This window comes from Cydia splendana, chromosome 8 (genome assembly GCF_910591565.1).
Source record: "Cydia splendana chromosome 8, ilCydSple1.2, whole genome shotgun sequence".
NCBI classification, from domain to species: Eukaryota; Metazoa; Arthropoda; class Insecta; order Lepidoptera; family Tortricidae; genus Cydia; species Cydia splendana.
The window spans coordinates 20,878,639-20,899,214 of record NC_085967.1 but is presented as its reverse complement, the minus strand read 5'-3'; the positions used below and the strand labels follow the sequence as shown (position 1 = coordinate 20,899,214).

Genomic DNA, 20,576 nt, shown 5'->3' with positions numbered 1-20,576 from the left:
ATAATAAGTCAAAAAGTATAAATTTTATTGTATTTGTCAAATCAGTTAAAAAAACAGATGTCGGCAAGATCCCAACACTTAACCAAACAAGATAGGTACTTGAAAAATCAATGTAAGTAAATGTAATGTAAACTGTCACCACATGGCAGCTGATATAAACTATTCAGTTACTTCCATTACATGACACTACAGATAGCAAAGGTAGTAAGGATAAGAAGATCCCACGATTGAAATACGTTTTTCTAATAGACTTTTGAACAAAGACGTAACAGCTATTCTAGCATCTAATCATGCAATAAAATACTCTATATCAATTCAGTAAGGCCTTTTAGAACAGCAAATAAGTTGGTGTTGTGTCTCAAGTGTATGTAGTTGGAGATAAAACGAGATGCAGGGCACTTAAATATGTCGTCGATATTTAAATGTATCGGGATATTACTACAAGGATTTCTTATGTTGCATGGATCAATTATTTGTAAGTTTTACAAAGGAGCATTAAAAATAAAAGTAGGCCCTATAAATCCCGGACAAAGACTTAACTAAAATATTTCAGGACTAGCACAGTTGAAAGAGAAGGAAAAGAAATGAGTAAGAAGATAACAAAAAAGAAATATAAGAGTGACAAATAATTGAAAACGAAGGTAATTTTCAAAACCCTAAATTATGCTCATGTTAGTTGTGTATCCTTTGTTAGTAAAAGGATACACAACTAACAACTTGGTTTTTAATACTGATGTTTGTGTACATGTACAACTCAAATCACAACGATAATTTGGAGAATCTTACAGCAATTTATATTATTTTCATATAACATTACTACATTCTTTTTCACACCACCTATTCGGAAAAGAGCTTTTTCTTCCCTGCTAGGAGGGATCAAAGTGGTACTTTTCCTCCCTGCTAGGAGGGATCAAGCACACTATTTTTACATTTTTATGCACATAATTTTTTTAACTTTAATAATCTGTTTAAGCATCAGATTGTGTCAACACTAAGATTTTTTATTTTCCTCGTAGTTGATGTGAAAAGCAGTATGTGTCACACGGTATCAAAATTATTTCGTCTTGGGCGTTAACACTTGAATCCCTCATTACCCTCAGGATTCTACTTTAGAATCCCTCACTACCTTCGGGATTCTATTGTAGAATCCATCGCTTCATTCAGGATTCAATGTACGCCCTTGACGGAAATATATCATTGTGATCCCTTGTATAGTTGAATCATCGAGAGCGTGGAATTGCATATATAGTAGTATTGTTTGTTTACAGGCATTCTATATTTGAATTTTCTATTTTCTTGTACTATCAGCATACAACCACTACAAATGCAATTCCATCTTCTCGATAATTCAACTATAACACAAACTATTATAGCGCCTAATGTAACTGACAATCTAGGAAAAGTGGCATCCTGCGAGACAAATATTTATAGCATAGTGCAGGTATCATGGACAATTGTATATCTTGAATTAAAAAAAATGTTTCTTGAATCGTGTTTTGCTTATAAGTTTCACCACTTTCACTGTATCAACTGTGCTCTAAAAGATCAATTGAAATTAACACATGGCAATCAAGCCTCGAGTACAAAGTGTCGTTTGATAGCCCTGTTTTTACGACTGGCCTGTATATTTTTATAGGTCCACTCTCCACTTCGGACGACTGATTGGGGGTGTCAGGATAGATAAAGCTGGAGTTCATTTTTACGATATTTTAAGTGGAGGCCCATGGTTATCATGGCGTTATAAATCTGTGTACTTTAATTTATAATCTACGCATGTGTATAGTTGAATCATCGAGAGCGTGGAATTGCATATGTAGTAGTATTGTTTGTTTACAGGCATTCTATATTTGAATTTTCTATTTTCTTGTACTATCAGCATACAACCACTACAAATGCAATTCCATCTTCTCGATAATTCAACTATACTAGGAAGTTTATGTTATTGTAAAGTGTAAGTAAATGTCGCAGTGAACGCATTCTCAAAGTAATTTAGCCGGGATTTTTTGAAATGTAGGTATCTAATTTGATTAAATAGTTCCTAAAGCACTTGTAAGTGAAATAGTAAATAGCTGCAATCAATATGTAAGTAAGTAAATTGTTTAATGTTTTTCAAAACTAGTTAAATCCAGTCTATTGATTTTTATAGCTCTCAATAGGTTTAGGTACATGTAAACATTAGGAAATTAACTTATTTTTTCTCATGCCGACCAAAATTCTAAACTACCTTTGTAAAAGTTTACACCTGCTCAGCACACGACACTAAAATTGCTACTGAAAATAATCAGTTCTTGTGTCTGTGTTTTTAGGGTTCCGTACCCAAAGGGTAAAACGGGACCCTATTACTAAGACTCCGCTGTCCGTCCGTCCGTCCGTCCGTCCGTCCGTCCGTCCGTCCGTCCGTCTATCTGTCACCAGGCTGTATCTCACGAACCGTGATAGCTAGACAGTTGAAATTTTCACAGATGATGTATTTCTGTTGCCGCTATAACAACAAATAAAATAAAGATTTAAGCGGGGCTCCCATACAACAAACGTGATTTTTGACCGAAGTTAAGCAACGTCGGGCGGGGTCAGTAATTGGATGGGTGACCGTTTTTATAGATAATGGTACGGAACCCTTCGTTTGCGAGTCCGACTCGCACTGGGCCGGTTTTTTACACCCAAAACTGACAAAAAAATGTCCGATCCCGCTCACTGGCATTCACTTGTATGTAAACAAGAGGTGACAGTGACAAAGTCCTTGTTGCATCCTTGTCACTGCCGCGTAAGTTTTTTCACTAGCAAGTTTAAAAAGTAGCATTACCTACGTTCCATTCAAAATAATATATTTGTGATATTAGGTATATCTTCTTCTATGTAATTGACTAGACCCAGAAAATTATTAGTTTGGTACCTAAAAACATTTGAAATATTTCACGTAGAATTCTCAAGTTTGGAAAATTAAAAAATAAAATAAATATCAAGTCATCAATCATCACCATCACTGCTTCTGCTTTCAAATCATTGTTGCACTCAAAACAGAAGTACGGATTTACTTGAAACCCTTAAAGATACAGTAACCTTCAACAAAAAAAGGCAAAAAAAGTATCCGGCAAAAAATATATATACATATATGTGAAAGTACTTTAACCAGCACCATTAATTGATCGTCGTTGTACCTTATATCTTGGCAATAAGGCTCATTGTGAGTTAACAGAGTTGATGAAGGCATAAGATATCTCAATGAAAGCTTGGAGCTTTGATAAAAACTTCACAAAAAAACCGCTTAAAAAAATGTTAAACATGTGTTTTGCTTTGTTAGTTTTGTCAATCGGGTGTTTTTGTCGGGGTCTGATCTTTGTTGATTGATTGACAATGAGAAAGTTACTTATAGATAATTATAATACATATATATATGTACCTACCTGAATACATAGATTATAAAGCATAATTATTAATTACATGTAGGTTAATTCATAAGAGTTGGTGCGAGATTTGTACTCAATTGTCAAAATTCTCATATAATCCGAGGCGGTTTTCGTGAATTTACCTATAATCAGGCGTGGCTCACTCCGCGGTTTGGTCGCTTTGCTACAGGTAGCTAAAAGTACATCCGTTCGGCCCCAATTTTGGGGTTTGCCATAAGCCGCGAGTGGCGCTGTCGCCACCTAGCGGCCATATCTGTGCTGATCGTAACAGACGCGTTTTGTTAGAGAGTGAGTCTTCTGTACCTAGTACTATTATTTATTCTGTGCTATAATATAAGTACCTAAATGTAAGGGCCATACCAAAACAAATCAAATAACTTAGATCATTTTTGCATGTGTGACGCTTATACTATTAGTATTAGTACGTAATATCTTACAAGGAACAAGCAATTTGCAATTAATAATCTAAGATATGAGCAAAGAGAATAGATAGTATAGAGGGGTCCTGTCATTGTCAATTTTGTAGTCACGGTACATTTACTGCCATCTATCGACACACGATTAAAACTTAAAATAAAATTGAAAATGTATAAAATAATCAAAATATGTTTACGGATAAATGATTCTTATTTTTTATTGTTCCATACTGACCCATGTTCTTTCACTGATATGTGTTAAAATTGTTAAATACCAAACGGTGTCGTTAACGCCATCTAGCCGAGAATAGGCCAAAGGTAATGGCGCCATCTATTCGAGAATGACTTTTCCTTGGCCGTCCGAGGCACGTTTTTTTCTTAGACTTTATTTATCTTATACGGAGTTATATATATCTCTGATATGAGGTATATAGCTAGATATTTCGTATCAACTATAGTCGGTATTAGCTTTTGAAAGTAGACATACATCATTTATCCAGAGAAAATATAAACTTTCCCACGCCACTAAAAAGGAGACAACCCTAAAATCAATAAAAGCTAGGACATTAAATTTAGCATTGAATCGTGCGCCCGCGCCGCGATGAATATGCGACGTTGCGCGCAGGCTTATTGCCGACGTACACCGAGGATTAAGTAGCTTCTCGTAAATATTATACTATTATAGGAAAGAGTAGAAATTCAATAAAGATAATCCAAAAATGTTACTTGGTAACACCGGATTTCTAGTCAAATAAGTGTCAAAAAAATCATATACGAGTATGTACGTATTGTTTTTTATTTGCATGCTAGCAAACGCTTCCACAGCGTATGCATAGAAAGACAGGCGATGCACTTGCGCGGTCCAAATAAGTTACCAAGCAAACTCTAAAGCCATACACTGAAGAACAGTATTTAAGGCTTAGAGCATTTAGTAACTGGAGACGTCATTACTGTCATTTTCTGTGCATTTTTTGCGGGGGAGGGGACGTCAAATGCATTGCTATTTCTACATGATTTGTACAATTGTGCAAGTTTTTCGGCAGAGCTCTTATGGGTGAGCTCTTAAAGGCGACTCCAGTTATTAAATGCTCTAAGATAGAAGGCAACCTAAAATAGTTAGATCCTTCATGGCGATAAGTCAAGAACCTGCATGACAGAAAAGATGCTGCTAGAGTGGGGCTGTAATAGAGGTATTGCGCTCTCGCTTTAGCAGATAGCTGTGTCTAACTGCAGCAGGACCATAAGAACCGTAAGTGGCCTTCCTTCTTCTTTCATATTTAGGTTCCTTAAACAATGAATGTCCAGAAAGCAGCGGTGCATTGATGATGGACTTCAATACGCATAGTTCTTAGAGTTTTCGAGGTTATTTAAATATTGGTTATCCTAACAAGATGCAAGCAAAGAGAATGGAGCGGCAGTTGCGCGGCGGCGCTTATCTGCCCTTTAGCGCATGCTAATGTGAAAATAACTACAAGGTATTAACAATTTTCAACGGGTATTTCTCCAACTGTTAATGTTTCTTTTTTTGTAAAAGCCAGGTAAAATCGCTCTGCCTGTAGTAGGTAAGCCCGGATTCAAATAGGCTGGGTATAACTAACTATTTTGGCTCAGCGATCCAAAGATAATATTGGCCTCTGAAACGAGAGCGTGCCATCTGTCCCCAATCCTGCGCAACTTCCTGCCAGTTACTGACGCGAAGCTGAAGCAGATCCGCCGTCACACTGTTTTCCCAGCGACACCTGGGCCGACCCACCGGACGGCTAGCAGTCGGTCGTCACAAGAACGCCCTCTTGACAGCCCGATCCTCTCCCATACTGAGTAGGTGATCGAACCAGCGAAGTCTGTGGGCTTTCGTACAGAACTTCGTACTATCTTTTGTACAGAAAGAAAACTGTTGGATGAGGGTAACAGATCCTTGAGGAGATCCTTGTGGGAGATCATGCTCTTCTACTATTTACCCTCGTCAAAAAGTCCTCGTCCTGAACCAGATCATTCGTACACGGATTACAAAACTTTACTGGTCTAGGTATACCTACCTACCCATTGTTCTTTCGCAATCCCAATTTAAATTCAGGGCCGTACGGTAGGTACATAACTTACAACATTCTGTTCTTCAAGTCTAGATGGTCAACTTCCATCGATCATTGAACACCCAAAGGCCTTTTTGGAATAAAACTCTCCCATTACACGGTAATTTCCAAAGAAACCACTCGAAGACATAAATCAATACTAAATCTCCCAAAACCAATGTTTACTCTGACAAAAGTACAGCCTTATTATAGCCTCTTATGAATATGATTATTCCATTCAAACTTCAATCTTAAGACCATTGAAAAAAGTTTAAGTTGCAAAAAATTGTTAAGTAAGATACGAGATTTGAAAAGTTGGTTTATTTACTCCATGGGCATCGCTTATTTAGCTACGAAGAAAGTTAGCCTTTTCAATTTGGCGTAAAATTAATATTTATGCACGCGTTTTCTGTTTGTTTACAAACAAAACATTGTTTAAAACAAAACATACCGCACAAACCACGCGTTCTTGTCACGCGATAAATATTATAGGCATTTTAGTGTATCATCTTGTTTTTAAACGCTTTTCACGTAGTATCCAGCCAAAGTCAAACGATCTAAGATACGAGTATAAATGCTGTTTTCCCAAACATTGTAATGCTGTACGCAGCGTACGGCGTCAACCGGAGACCAAAGCCTAAGCTTTGCTTAGCCTTTCAAAACCTGTCGGTCTTCTTTGACAACATTGTGTACCTACCTATTTTGCATCCATAAACTATATTTTAAAGGCAGCAGCACTAACAACACGGCAACCATATTGTCAGCCATTCAAAGGGTAACTCTGCTACGTAACATGCATTTTATGATCCATGAAGCTATTGCCAATAATTGAATATTAAGTTGTGAAAGTGCCAACTTTATGACAGATAAAATTAGCCTTTGCTATTATGATTATTGACTGCGTTAACATATGAAAGGCACCGCTTTCCAACCGAAAGTTTGATGGGATTGACAGATTGCTTTCGACACGAATTCCCGGTGAAAGAAAAACGCAATTTTGCACCTTTGGTCTTCATTTCTAAGCGTGCCCAAGCAAGTCCAAAGAAAAACGAAACAGCGACGCATAAACCGTTGTTTTATGCGATAAATGCAGTGTTGAACGCATGCAATCAACGAAATGTAAGAAAAATGACAATACACTTACCGTGGCGTAAAACAATGTAGTGTCATTATCACATAAAACAACCGCGCGCTTTAAACGAACCCATTTCAAGTTACTTTTGACCCATTCACAACCTGATAAACCTCGAGAAAACCAATTTCGTAGGGTTGAAGTCAAGTCAGCCAAGCGTAACCGAAAATGCATGTAGTTTGTGGTCACCAGCAAAAAAGCCCGTGGTTGAGGGATTGTAAAGTTATTGCGGTTATAAATAATGTTTAGTCAAGAGAGAAACTCAAAAAGATGAGATGTTATGTTAACTCAATTCAACCTTTCCATCTAATTTCACCTACTTGTCCTACTAGGACTATTATAGCCCTGATAAATACCACGTACCTCTAGTGGGTGATTCTGACAAATATAATAAAGGTACAAAATGTGTTTACAAAAACAAACATTGAAAGTCAGCCCGTAAATACTCGCAAAGAGTATAAAAGCAGACAAATCCTTATTCCGTAAGCGGTCAAGGCGTCCGCTCCCGCCGAAACGCTATTGTCTGCAAATGACTGCCGCATCGGCTATTTTGCTAAAGTTATTCCAACCATAATGTTGAAGGAAGGCGAGTCTAACGCTCTTGGGAACCAGAATAAACACCAGTAAAAGCTGACCGGCAAAGCTAGCGGCTTCTGGTGGAGGTCATCGTTTCAAAATCCGGCTGGTAGTTACTAACTAGTAATAGTAAGCAATGACTTTCTATGGCTTAAGATTTTTCGATAAAGGAAAACACCGTGAGATAACCTAAACACATGGGAATAAATTCAAAGGTATATTTGAAATCCCCAGTCCTCATTGGGCTAGCGCGAAGACATACCCCTTGTAACAAATTTTCAAGAGTTTACTGGTCTTGAGCGTATAACTCTGCAGCTTTAAGATATGGGTAACCACACCAAGACGCTTACGGACGAGCCATATTGGTAAACTCGTAGTGACAGGGAATTTTGTATTACAAAGAGTAGCGTTGCAATAAGATACAAATGTGACATATTTCGGAATTTATTCATTCGCCTTTATAAGGATGTCTGCGCGCTTATTCCGACGTTTGCCTTTAAAGTTGGCAAGCCTTTTCAAGTCGTTGAGTGCGATTGAAATGGAATGATTTATAACTCTGTCAATAAACTACCTAACTTATTCATACGGTAAATAAATAAATTGTAATGACAATATTTCTAAATAGACAACATAATGATTAGAAAACTATTGAAGGTCGGAATCTTAAGTAAATTATATAACAATATAAGCTAACTTTACACACATGTGCGGAAAGAGAATAAAAGCGGACAAGTGCGAGTCGGACTCGCCCACCGAGGGTTCCATACTTTTTAGTATTGGTTGTTATAGCGGCAACAGTAATACATCATGTGTGAAAATTTCAACTGTCTAGCTATCACGGTTCATGAGATACAGCCTGGTGACAGACAGACGGACAGTGGAGTCTTACTCTTAGTAATAGGGATCCCGTTTTTATCCTTTGGGTAAGGATCCCTAAAGGAGATAGTGTAGGTATTAATTATAAGAGGCCGCTATAGTTTCGATGTCATTATTCAGAGTTTATTGAACTTTTACAATTTTCGCACTTTACATTTACGAAAAGATTAAGCATAAACGTAATTTATTTGGAGCGAATAAATCCCGATTCTTCAAATAATTTTAAGGGTCATATAACTCGTAAAACAGACCTACCAGTAATTAATGAGTTAAGTTTACTTGACAGCTAAATAAAGGGGCTGGTAAACCTCTAGTTAACCATAATGGAGATTAAATCTAAACTCTAAATCGCCGTTAAAAGACTTTAAAGGAACTGTGGAATAAACTCTTTAACACCTCAACGTCCATTTAAGGAATAAAAAGGAACATTAAACCGGTGCAATACTAACTTTAAACTGTTGCACAAACGTCTACAATTATTCACTTTTATCGCACATCAAATGAACCTTACCGTGGACATACGGCGGTCACTTTGTGGACAAAATGTTGTATGTGCGTTTGGCTTGTTATACCTCTTATCTTTGGTGTTCTTAGCCCAAGCTATTTGATATCTGACTACATAAAGTTCCTACGTCTCTAGAGACCATCTAATACGTGATAGTCGAAGGCAAAAGCTCGCTTGCGCTCAGAAACAGTTTGAGACAACTAAAATCCTTTACGTCTTTCTAACATGTTGATGTGTTATCTTGAGTATGTGGACATACGACGTAAATTCAAGGCAGGTATGTTGCGTTTTAGTGCTTTACACTGTTTTAGCACCGCTATTATTTCACAATACATAGTCTCAGGTAGAACAGTGTTACTACCTCTAGACCAGTATAGTATTTTATACAAACGTGATATAATGGAGAGCTTTCTAGTCAAGTACCGTGTATAGACCACGAAGCTTGCTGAGTGGCCTAAGTAAGGTACGAGATTGAAAAGCTTGATTATATGACTATTGTGTACAATACTTTTTCTACTATACAATCTAAATAACTAAACAAAATTAGGTAAATAAGTATCTCAGTAGATAAAATGATACAACAAAAGACATCAACGAACTCCTTATCTATTAAATAGAAGCGCGTTGATGTATTTTGTTCTATCCTTTGGTTTTGTCCTGTTGACCGCGGCGAGACGTGATTGGTCAAACTCATTAGTTATAGTTCTCTTAAGCGTTTCGTAATGAAGTCATTATAATTGAGTCGGGAACTCATAGTGAAAAGTGTGTAAATATAGTTTGGTATACGAAGTCATCATTCAACCATTAATGTCGACGAGTAGAAAAATATTTTTTGGTAATCAGAGATCAATTTATATTGGTATTTTGAGTCAAACGATCTGCGCTAGTTCAGTTCAGATGTAATAGGTACATGTTGTAGATGCGCTTAGCGAAACCAAGCACGTAAGACTTAGGTGTCCGAGCTGTTCAACAAATATCACCGTTATTTGATTTTGAATCTACAGGCTTCGGGAACAGAGTATATTTTTGAATAGATGTAGTTGTGGCTTGTTTAAGAGTAATTTGAAGTATAATAGAGATGGCGGCATCTTGAGATGTGCTACTGTTCGCCGAAAGACAAACATCTGTTGCGGCGCCGCCGTTTTATGTATTTAAAAAGAAAAAACTAAGTACGAAGTTGTACTGTCAGCATCAAAGGTAATGGATTAAACTACGAATCAAAGTTATCTAAGTACTATTATCTTATAGCACCACAAAAAGAGATATCGTTCTATAGGGATATATCTCTCTTTGGAAGAAAATTCTAGCAGTTACTTTTGCATCGTTGCTTCATCCGTTACTATTTATTGATGATGTGTGTACGTAGCGTAATACAGGTGTGGTACTTAATTATTTTCCATCGTACTTTCGTAAGTATTTGTCATGCTACTTCAGTCAACCTCAGTACTTTTTAGGGTTCCGTACCCAAAGGGTAAAACGGGACCCTATTACTAAGACTTCGCTGTCCGTCCGTCCGTCCGTCTGTCCGTCCGTCCGTCCGTCTGTCACCAGGCTGTATCTCACGAACCGTAGACAGTTGAAATTTTCACAGATGATGTATTTCTGTTGCCGCTATAACAACAAATACTAAAAACAGAATAAAATAAAGATTTAAGTGGGGCTCCCATACATCAAACGTGATTTTTGACCGAAGTTAAGCAACGTCGGGCGGGGTCAGTACTTGGATGGGTGACCGTTTTTTTTTTTGCTGTTTTTTGCATTATGGTACGGAACCCTTCGTGCGCGAGCCCGACTCGCACTTGCCCGGTTTTTATTTGTAACGAGGCTGACTGAAATAGCAAAACACGTTCGTACGTTTCCGTGAAAAAACGATGGAAAATAATTATGAACTACATCTGTATACACATTATGCGTTAGTTAGGTTTCGTGAGAATTATTTTACTTGCGAGCTTTTAATAAAACTTTTCTCGTAATCTTCTTATTAGTATTTAACAAAGGATTGATAACTGGTATGAGACGTGATTTATTTGCATGTATAAATGGTACGAAATTAAGAAAAGGAACGATAAAATTAAAAGTAAGATGTTTGCTGAGTAAAAACCGTCTAATTTCTTCAAAAGAACATTAAAAAAAACAGTTTTACGCCAAAAACAGTTGTAAAAAACGTTCACGTTTTTACACACGTCAAATAAATAAAACTAACCATAAAATTATTCCAGATAACATCCCTGAGGGTCCCTGATTTCGTTGCACACCTAATCTAATATGATAACGTGTTTTATTTGGGGTATATTTTATTGTTAAGGTATTCTGGACCCTTGTGAGATGAATTTAAATGGTTTATTTAGATGTTGTGACGTTTTGAGCCCCAAAATGTATGGCTTGAAGATAATAGGGTTTTATATACGGGTTGCAAAACGACAGGGTTTAAAGCTTTATTTGGGGTTACCCGCATAAAAAATGATAAATGGTATGTAATTAATTAACTTGTAATCTTAATTAAGTCTACTTATGAGTTGACAGCAACATGTTTATTCTTTTTAATAAAATCGCGTCTCTCATTTATTTCAATTTTTTAAGTTTTATTACTTTGTGAAAAACTGACAAATGTCGAAATAATGCAATTGGTAATTTTGTACGTCATAAAAAAAATACTTGGTTGGTATTTTTTTAAATAATTATTTTATCCTGTCGCAGTTTAGATCAACAAATTCAACAATCAAATGCGCTTTCGTGAAATAGCTTTATCATTATTTACATTTTTTAAAGGTTTGGAGGAGGTAGAAGGTAGGTAGGTAAAAGGCCTGTGTCTGCCAATAAATAATTAAAGAATATCTTGCCATACAGGTTAAATCGAAAGTGTATTTTAATAAACGCGTACATCACCAAATACGCGTTATTAGCATCTCATTAGCAATTTTACTCGAAACTTCTCGGAAAAGGAGTTATTATAATCGCTTGTTCAGCGAAAACGAGTCTAAAGTACACGCGAACCAAAATTGTGCTTTATAAAATTTACAAATCATTCTCAACAAATTTCACTTTAAAAATTTCAATAAAATCAACGTTAAATCAAGACGCGATTTTCAAAGTTCAAATGTGACTGCTCTATTGGTTTTCAATATTTTTGTTGAAGTAATGGGATCTTAGAACATAGATATAAACGGTCAAGCAAATCTTGTCAGTAGAAAAAGGCGCGAAATTCAAATTTTCTATGAGACGATATCCCTTCGCGCCTACATTTTTCAAATTTGCCGCCTTTTTCTACTGACAAGATCTGCTTGACCAGCTATAGAAGATATCGTACACTTAAATCACATTCGCTCATTCGTTCATTCACTACCTATTTTACAATCAGTAGGCACGTACGTAGTACCACGTAAGTATCTAATATCAGTCGCTTAACTTCAAACGCGGGTAAATCCATCTGTCAGATTATGCGATTTCGGTAAAAGGTTAAATAGGGTAGATATTTGCTGAGAGAGGGTCGAATGGCCCGAGTTTGAAGTTAAGCGACACGTATGTATGTAGCTGTGTGAGTGTAGGTACATATCTTACATGACGGTATATCTTTGATCTCAACTCTCCTGTTGTCGGCACGTATTTGAGTGAATTGCAAAAAAAAATTGTACGTAATTAAGCGCAGTTAAGAAGCTGTGAGTCTTAACTCATTCATTTGTGTTACGAAAATTAACTATGTAAATTGTATTGTATTTATTGTACTTATTTCGTACACATATAAGTCTATAGCATTTTCATGCATCTAACTTAAATAGAAATGGCTTAACTGCGGTAACACAATGGAATCAATTAACATTAGACTAATTACAGGTGCTTAACTATGTAATTTTTTTTGCAATTTACCCATTTATTACACTAGTTAGATCGAACATTCGACTCGTAACGCTCAAGAGAATACTCGGTAAAGTTCTTACAACAGAATGCGGCATTTAAGGTATCAAGGCAAATTGACCATAAAATGACCTTTTTATTTTATTAAGCCCAAATTGTGGGTTAATCGTTCTGATTTTATATAAAGCTTTAGTGTTGTCAATAATATGACAGTGGTAATAAAGAATGTTGTTTATTAAGTAATTTTACCATTTCATTAAAAGTTAAGCTTTAATTAAGCTAATGATACTAAAATGAAATTAAAATTAAGAATATTTGGGACAAGTGAACGATAATACAGAACATCGTCGAGTTTTTAATTACAGTTTTTACTAAACGGGTCAAAATTATTTTAGAAAAAGGTCACTTCTGTGGACAATACCTACATCAAAAGTTATCGACCCGGGTAGTAGATATCAAGTTTTTCTTATTTGAGTCTCAAGTACCTACTTCAAAAATGTATCCCACCAGCCGTAATTTTTACCATGCAGCGTAAAAATTACTTTTGGATCATTAACTTTGCGATGTCTACAGGAAAGACGCGAATGAGTCAAGCATACAATAAAATGTGTATGACCCAAACGGAGGTAGTTTTTTGATAGGTACTCATTGTAATGATTATGCCTAAACTGAATATTAGTAGGTACCTACCTAATAAAGATTTCTGAATGTGTATGTGTTTGACATAAATACAGTATGAGAGATGCTCGCTAAACCCACGACAGACATTCAAAATTTAGCAGAAAACTCATGTAAAACGTGATACGGTGGTCGTGGGAATACCTTATTTTTGCCATGTCTGATGTAAACACTTGGTACAACAAGGACCTATCTTACAAAGCCACTGAAGTGATTTAGGACCTTGTCGGTTTAAGGCTTTATACATCGCACGTGACTTGCGCAGCCTTATGAATTATTAAAGTTTTATTGTCTTTGCAAAAACGGAGGCCTATTTCGAAATAGTACTCAATATAGCGAATTGTTTTATTGCTGTTTTATCCGCGTCTATATTTGGGACAATTGGATTTTTAAGCGGTCGCGAGATCGCGAAATGGAAGGACGCCATATTTGTTTTTTTTAACGTCTATTTATTCAAGAAAGAGACGGCGCCAAGATAAAGAGTTTGAAAATAGTTATTTTTGACAGAATTGGAAGTCAGGATACAGGTTACTTGTGTTTTTCTTTATTTGTACACGATGTCTTTCCGTTTTTGAAAAATAAAAAGCAAATTTTCATTCGAATAGTCCTACAATAAAATTTACTAGGTAATTATTAACAATTATAAGTATTCCATATGTTGCATCATTTACATCAGTCTACATATATTATATCCTCGTAATGCCCACGGTACTGCCCGTAGTACAAATTTTTCAATGTAATTTAATCAATTTTTAATAGGAACACAGTTACGTACATTTCTTTCATATCGTTGGATTACAAATCAAAAGAAATTCAAACATACGGTAACGTCACTATTAATTACAAATACAACTGGCAATATATTTGTATGGTGGTATTTAGGAGAAGTATTTAGTTGACAAAATTGTGTCGATTGGAGTTGCAAAAAAAAGCCCAACATACCTTGGAAATAGCAGCAGAGAATCCAGCCTGGCACACCCCAGTCTTCCTGTTCCCATGGCTCGCTGGAATATAAAAAATACAATGAATGTTTTGAAGAATACAACAGAAACATCAAATAGGTCACAGTCGAAGTGCTCTTGCATTAAAGCCCAATCTTACACTACAAGGAGCAATTTTATATAGGTAGCGGTAAAAAGTGATAACATCGACAACTGAAACCACAAAGGGTCTAGTCAAGATGTCAATAGTTGAAATAAAATGCCAATAGAAACTTAAATAATTTATGGAAACGTAAATTTCTCTATCTATCATCATGTACCCCAGTGGGCTCAGCACGGTTCCATTTTTATCGACTATCACTATGCCTGTCACTTTTGCACTTACATACTTGTTAGAACGTGACAGGCATGGTGACAAGGGATAAAAACGCGACCGTGCTAAGCCACCTGGTGTAAATTTCATACGACAGCGTGACGCGACGTACGCGATCGCGTTAAGTGTCATTTTGTATGGGATTTTGAGTTTCGGTATCGGTATTCTGTATTTCTCAAAGATTCCCACGATACAGGCTGAGCCTAGTGTGGGGATCACAGTACTGCTTCTCTTGGAATGCTGATTTCTTGATATAAATATATTTTGAATTTTTGATTATTTTATATATGTGTTGCCGTAGATTTCATTCCTATCTTTTAGTAGTCGTCCTGTTGGACACTTTCTACTTAAAATCAGTAAGTTCAATTACTAGCTCCACATCTGCAGTTTGATGTTACCATTTTTTATATAATACAAAATTGTGCCTTGCGTGTTTTAAAATTGGGCTATAAGATAGGCGAAGATACGATTCCGCACAACATTCACACAATGCTGACATGACATTTGTGCTATAATATATAAAGTGATTTTATTTACGTGAAATATTTATTCATGGCGGTAAAATGGTATCTAAATGGGATCTGAAAATGGGGATTTAGTGGAAAGTTATAGGATATAAAAAAAGTTGGGTGATATATGGATTATTCTGCCACTTAATTACACAAAATGACATAATGAAAATAGAGTAGCATCTCAAAATGTACATTAATTAGTTAATCAAAATTGTACGATAATTGTAGCAACAACGTTTAAAGCACTAATGTGCCGTAAAATGTCTCCAAAATTGCGAAATTTCCACATTGAAAAATTTCGGAATCTTCTCATATTCTTGTACGAGGATCGAAATTTTCCATTTTCAAACTGAAAGCATCCTTAATTTCCTATGAAGTTTTCTTAAATTTTCCGAGAAATCTCCAACAGTTTGAAACTTGCACAGCTGTAATTTAAAGTGACTCTTTTAAGGGTAACATTCCATTTCTGACCGCAGCTGCACTACTAGTACGAACGCGTCGGTGTTATTGTCAATTTCCATAGTAAAATGAACGGTAGTGCTGCTGTCGTTGGAAATGGACTGTCACCTTAAGTGATATTGATATGTCATTTTGTGTTAAGGGAGTACCATGAAATACATTTTACATGTGTCGAAGTGTACTACGAATACGTCCAGGGTGCAGTTATTACATCGAACTGTACCTTCCCGTACACTCACCCTCGTCCACGGTTTTGAAATCTGAACAACGAACATAGAAATAAACACGTCACATATACATGTATACATGTAAATACACATGATAAACATACAATATAATATTAAGCTTAAGTTATATACATATAGCTAACTTAACATGTGTAGGTAGGTAACCAGTGTTTTTTAACTCCAAGCTTTTATTGCTTAACCTGTATGCCTAAAAATGTATAGGTATGAAAATGACATATTTATAAGTACTAGTTTTGTTATGAAACAAAAATTAATTAAAAATATTAAAAATAAATAATACATATCTAAGATTTCTAAGAATCACCGCTACAAAAACTGCTTTCAAATAAAAAAACTGTATCCAAATCGGTTTACCCGTTTAAGAGCTATGGTGCCCGTGCCACAGACAAACTCATAGCGGTCGCACTTATAACAACCCTTTTTCGTATCGGGGGTTAAATAGTTAAGAATTAATATTTCATGTATCAGTACGTCAGTTTGTTACTATATCAATCGAGGAAATAATAAATATAATACGATATCGTAATAAATATCAAATACTTAATGCATATTGTAAAAACATTCACAGGTGTGTTCCAATAGAGCTGATAGTATCTGTCTTAAAAACTTGTGCTCTTATGCGTTGTTTCCACAGGTGCAAGTCTTTTGAAATGAAATATAAACTGTGTCGAAGCAATATTGCAATAAAAGTATTGAATAACCAGTGAACACTTAATAACATCGATAATTCAAGTTTTTATGTAGTGCAAATTAATTAACTTTTTTCGTAAACCACGAATTGAGCTTCATAAATCAACATTCGGTACGCCGCAGGCGCACATCATTAAGATCATATCCGTCTTTTTCTTTCCTGTTGACGATTAAATCGTGGGAAAGAGAAAACTGCCGAGCAAAGCATAACTGCAATTAGTATATTTGACTCTAAACCTTGTTGTAATGGGATAAGGTAGATAGCTGAATGACTTTTGAATGCCATGTTACTGGTCGTCACTTCGTCAGCCATTACCGGCGGAAGTGATACGTATTCGCGCTTCGATCATTTTGCACGCAACAGTGACTTTACAGTATTTGATATTGCTCGATTCAAAAGTTGGTCGATTTTTATTTTGCAGTCTATTTTTATGTTGGATTTGGATAAAATTTGACTGGTTTGAAGAAGTCCACATTCTGGACGGAATAAATTAAAAATACTACTTATCCCGCAAAAATATATGTAAAGTTACGAAAATACCATACGTTTTCGTAATTTAGAAGAAGTATTATTTGTGTAAAACGGCGATATTGGGTTTATGTTGATTGTGATACAAAAAAATTTCTTTACATTTTTGTCAAATACTATAGTATCAATTAACTGATCTGATGAAGTGATAAATCAATATCCATTCCAAACTGGCCCCACGTTGGGCGCCAAAAATGTAGTACTATTAAATTAATAGTTGGCGCCCAACGTGGGGCCAGTTTAGAATGGATATTGATTTATCACTTCATCAGATCAGTTAATTGATACTTACTATTGTTTGTTTGTTAGTGTTTGTTACTAGGGTTTGACAAAAATATAAAGATATAATTTAAAAGTTTAAAGTAAACATACTTGTTTTCGAATTGTATTAATATTTATAATTTAAAAAATGAGGGAAACAACATTTCGACTACTATTGTAACTTTAGAATTTGATGCCCACCAATTGAATTAACCTTTCATATTATATGTGTTTTTAGGTAAAAAATCGTGGGTGGTCATTTTTTTCTGCTATATAGGTAATAGCAGAAAAATATGTTCTCGAAAAAAAACCAAAACGCTGACTAAAATTCGGTCAGGATCGTTATCGTAATATACAGATAAAAAGTTAAAATAAGTTTTTGGCAAAAAATTCAGTTTTGGTACAAGCTTTTATCGCTGACTGTACGTTTCTTTCCAAATGCAACTAATACTCATCGAGACAATTCTAACAACCCCAATTACACTTAGTTTGCGTTGTTTTATCACAGAGTTCCCATGGCCTCCTCCTGTCTCCATCATTAGATCAGCTCCATGTCATCATAATATTGCATTGTCATCCAATTTATCGGGAATTAAGTGGGTTAAGTTTAGCTTCCAAGATTTGACCTACACTAACAGAGAAAGTAATAAAAGCTTGTAAAAATATTATAGTCTAGTCAAATACTCACGGGTGCGACAAGGAGAGAACTCTTTTACATCATTTCCGTCCGAGGAGGAAGCGACGAAGCAGGCGCCCACCGGGTCACGGTGCTGCAGTCGGTGGTTTACGAACGAGACGTAGCGAGGGGCGCAGGCCTGGGGGCGAAAGAGAGGGAAACATTAATATGGTAATAATCTAGGAAAGAAATCAAATTATTTTTATTAAATATTTGGTACTTGATTTGTTATTTTAAGCAAAATAAAGATATTTGATTTAATTTGATTTTGATTTGAGGAGGAGCAAGCCCGCATGCCCTTTGGTCAAAGGCACTTAGCCTTTCAAAGATTGCATATACTCGAGAAATTGGAACGAATACCGACGTGGCCGGGTAGCATAGAGATTCAGGGCGTTAGAGTTAGACCAAGACAAGTCTGCAACGATTTTGATAGCACACGCAGTGCAAGTGGCATTTTAAACTTTTTTTATGATATAGGAGGCAAACGAGTAGATGGATCACCTGATGGTAAGCGGTTACCGCCGCCCATGGAACTGCAACACCAGAGGGGTTGTAAGTGCGTTGGCGGCATTTAAGATGGGAGTACGCTCTTTTCTTGAAAGTTTGAAGGTCGGTCGTACGTCAAACTACTATGAAATTAATATGACGTATTAATAACACTTGCACTGCGTATGCTATCAAAATCGTTGCAGACTTTTCTTGGTCTAACTTGGTCTAGGCTGAATATGGTTCAGAAGCCGGTTCGTATCCGGCCTACGCCACGTCAAGGCTATGTCAGTTTATCTTTATTGACGAAAAAATAAATTCGGTAACAAATAAAAACTGACCCATACGTCAGCCATAAAAACACCTTTCGCCTTTGTTCAAGAATGTTGAAACTTACAATTAAACGTCTACAATAAATTTTCTTTCATGATCTAATTTCTACTAACATATCTTCTAAGAATCCCCCTTTATAGTTTCTTCGAACATAACCTAACATAAAACGCACGCATATAGCATTACGTAGTTATAAATAATATTTATAATCATCCCCAAAGATTTACAGCTAAAAAGGAGTAAAGCAAACGTCAGAGTATCACTGACCTTTGAGATTATGTTTTAATAGTGCGGAGTTATGGTTATCTCCGGAAATATCATACGTCATTTATGAACCGTCCCCACTATTAACTGACAATTCGTGGGTAAACCGTATTGCAAGAGTATAAGGTCCACCAATGGGCAGTTAAGTGTGTTGTATGAACTCGGGCTAATCCGGACTGATCCTGGAATAACAAACGTTGGGGCGAGGTAATCCTTTTGTTAGGGCTGACACACGCCACTAATGCTTTAGATTTGAATTCCCAAATCCATGTTTAGTTACAATAGTATAACACACTTTCCTATTGCATTTAATAAATTGATTAGATTTATTTCACTGTGGGATGCCATAATTAGGTCGATATTTTGTAAATATTTGTTTTTTATTTCATTTTCTACAAAATGTATTTTAGGTGTCATATTTCACGTTACTTATAGTAAGTATCAATTGTCAAAAAGAATAATGTATTCAAGTCTAAAAGGACGTAAGGGGGTCAATTTATATCATAGGGGTTGAATTTGTGTTATTTCTGCTTAGTGTTTTCAAAATAATCTGTACAGATTATAATAATAGATAAATGTATTTTATTTCTTTCTTCCTTTTTGTAACCGCTAAATAAACTAGTTGACACAAGCTCACTACGTAATTAAGTATAAATAACAGTGTATTTTTTTGGATTTGTCTAAGTTTTTATTTACCAATAACTTGCCATAGAATTACGACTTCCGAATAAAAGTCACACTTGAACTAAGAAACTCAAGTTAATTTTAGACCATCGTTGGGGGCTTTTGGACTGTAGGTGGATGGTGTTACAGTAAAATTAAGTTATGTGAGAACCCTAGCATCCCTGCAGCAAATGAAATGAAAACAGTCGCAGATGCGCGTGCGCTAGTTAATAAAGAACAGCTAATGAGTGTTATGGACAACAAACGCCATCTGGCGGAAACACTCGCTTTTCACACGTCTTCAGGTGATGTTTACATGTTACTCTGACATTTTCGTATATTTAGATGCCTTCCTAAAGTCGGTAATAAGGTTTTTCAGGTGATGTTGACTTAGCTTTGACATTTTAAACCCATTTTTTAAGTAAAGTAGTGTTTATTAAAGATACTTATGTGTGGTCCACCGTTGACAGTTGGAATATCAATTACTTGCCCAATACAACCTATGCCAAAAACTCAACTAACAAACAATTCGTATAATTCAAACACATATTTAAGCTACTACCTACATGTGCGTCTTTACCTCATGTGATACTTAAAAGGAATGCTTAATATCAATATTACAGTGAGTAT

At 35.8% G+C, this 20,576-nt stretch overlaps 1 protein-coding gene and 1 long non-coding RNA gene across 5 annotated transcripts in view; one reads left to right on the top strand and one right to left on the bottom strand.

Annotated features, from left to right (window-relative positions):
• The window catches only part of LOC134793034 (uncharacterized), a 459,561-nt gene that overhangs the window by 70,612 nt on the left and 368,373 nt on the right, over window positions 1–20,576 (top strand). The window lies entirely within an intron of this gene.
• Window positions 1–20,576, bottom strand: part of LOC134793002 (integrin alpha-8) — a 199,155-nt gene that overhangs the window by 16,224 nt on the left and 162,355 nt on the right. For 2 of the 4 annotated variants that reach the window (XM_063764511.1, XM_063764513.1), the window contains exons 4-6: window positions 18,213–18,339; window positions 16,036–16,056; window positions 14,454–14,515 (exon numbers count right to left, since the gene is read on the bottom strand). In XM_063764511.1, coding sequence (XP_063620581.1) covers window positions 14,454–14,515; window positions 16,036–16,056; window positions 18,213–18,339 — 210 coding nt within the window. The remainder of the gene's footprint in view (window positions 1–14,453; window positions 14,516–16,035; window positions 16,057–18,212; window positions 18,340–20,576) is intronic. The other 2 variants (XM_063764512.1, XM_063764515.1) reach the window with 1 other exon arrangement.